Source organism: Myotis lucifugus, unplaced genomic scaffold, assembly GCF_000147115.1.
Source record: "Myotis lucifugus unplaced genomic scaffold, Myoluc2.0 scaffold_414, whole genome shotgun sequence".
Lineage (NCBI taxonomy): Eukaryota > Metazoa > Chordata > Mammalia > Chiroptera > Vespertilionidae > Myotis > Myotis lucifugus.
In genome coordinates, this window is record NW_005871462.1 from 949,375 (window position 1) to 951,033 (window position 1,659).

The 1,659-nt window shown below is 42.0% G+C and overlaps 1 protein-coding gene across 1 annotated transcript in view; it reads left to right on the forward strand.

The window, feature by feature from the left end:
* LOC111823177 (cyclin-Y-like protein 1) overlaps nucleotides 1–95 on the forward strand; it is a gene marked incomplete at its 3' end in the record, with an annotated part of 35,080 nt that extends 34,985 nt beyond the window's left edge. The window contains exon 8 of the mRNA XM_023743808.1: nucleotides 3–95. Within this exon, the coding sequence (XP_023599576.1) occupies nucleotides 3–95 (93 nt within the window). The remainder of the gene's footprint in view (nucleotides 1–2) is intronic.
* Between the last annotated feature and the right edge of the window lie 1,564 nt (nucleotides 96–1,659).

Genomic DNA, 1,659 nt, shown 5'->3' on the forward strand with positions numbered 1-1,659 from the left:
AGAAACAGTGCCTGCTACCCCGAAGTCTGAGCCAACTTCCAGAGCCCTCAAGCGCCACCACCTGAAGAACATCAGCGCCCCGCTGACGCCCAAAGGTAAGAGGCAGCAATTCCCTTCTGCTCTTTGGGGTACCTCTGTCCTCCGCTGCCCCCACAGTCCCCTGGGAGGGACTCACTGCCTGGGGCTCCTTCCAGCTGGAGCCAGCTTTCCTAGGGATGGGCACCTGGTCCCCCATCCCTGCTGCTTTCCCCCTTGTGGCCAGATGTTTCCCTCTTTACTACCTGAGCAGCAAGGTAGCATTTTGACTCTCCTGCTTGCCTGCTGACCTTCCTCAATGCTTTGTTCAATTGAGTTTACCTGCTGGAAATGCCACACGTGAGCAGGCGTTTCAGTTGATTAGGACAGAAGTACAAGGAATGAGGGTTCCATTGTATTTGCAGTAATGCCACACAATAAAGCATGGGTGTCTTGTGTGTGTGTTTTTCTTGTTTTAAGCTAATCGCTTTTGGTTAGGATTGCTGTGTTTCTCAGTTGCTTCCAGAGCCATGGGTGCCTCACAGTAGAGTGGAGACAGTAAAGGAAAAGCTACGCCCAACAAACTGTGCAACACAGGCCAGGGCTACTAAGGCAGCACTCATTTTAAAATGTACATTTAAATAGGTTACTTTCCATTGGTTTTTGGTGAGGTATTTTAGTTGATTACCAATAAGTGGTTCTGGACATTTCCAGGGAAGCTCATGAGCCTGGGGACTAGTGCCTGGCCAGAAACTGGTTCTCAGAGCGTCAACTCTTAGATCCTGGTGGTTCAAGTGAGGTGGTTATAAATGTTCAATCAGGTGCCACTACTGGGTAGAGGTTCAGATATGCTACAGGCAAACTTTTTCATCAGCTTCGTTTCTCACCTGGTCTGAATGGATTTGCCCTTTTCTTCTGTACATGGAGAGCCTTCATTTGTACCAAATATAGGTGATACGTTAGGTCAAAAAGCAACACTAGGTTTTTAGATTTTACTTTAGGGTGCTCATCTTTCCAGGTATTCCAAATTATAAATTTTGTTGTAAAGTATTTAAAATGAAATAAAATTTTGCTCTTTTTGTATGTGGTAGTTTTTCAGATATCAGCCACTGTTATTTTCTATGGCATTTGTATCAGAATTGATCAGTTAATTTGTTTTTTCTTAGAACAAGACAAGAGGAAGAACAATGATGTAAGTAAAAGTTGAAGAGTTAAGTAAGAAATTAATAGTTTGATATAAAATTGTCTGCTGTGATTCCTACAAACTATAATGGGTGGATACCAATAGCATGGACCTCATTTGTAGGTGTTCTCAACCTCCTCTATTTTCCTAATTATTCTAGATTGAAGGAGAATTTATTCCTTCAAATAGTGATACTTTTCAAAAAAATATGGTCTGGAACTTCTGATTGATAAGGAAAAAGTGGCTTTGCAATGAAACCATTAAAACAAGCAAAATGGTGTTTTATACAATATATGGATCTTTCTGATTATAGGCTACTGGCAATGTTAAAATGCTCTGTATTTTAAAAGGCATCAAGTAGATTATTCCCCTGCCCAATCTCTTGTGCATTTGTGGGGGATGCTGATGGGGAAGTATGACAGCATGAAGAACGCTATTTTCTATGAAATGAGGAAGGATGG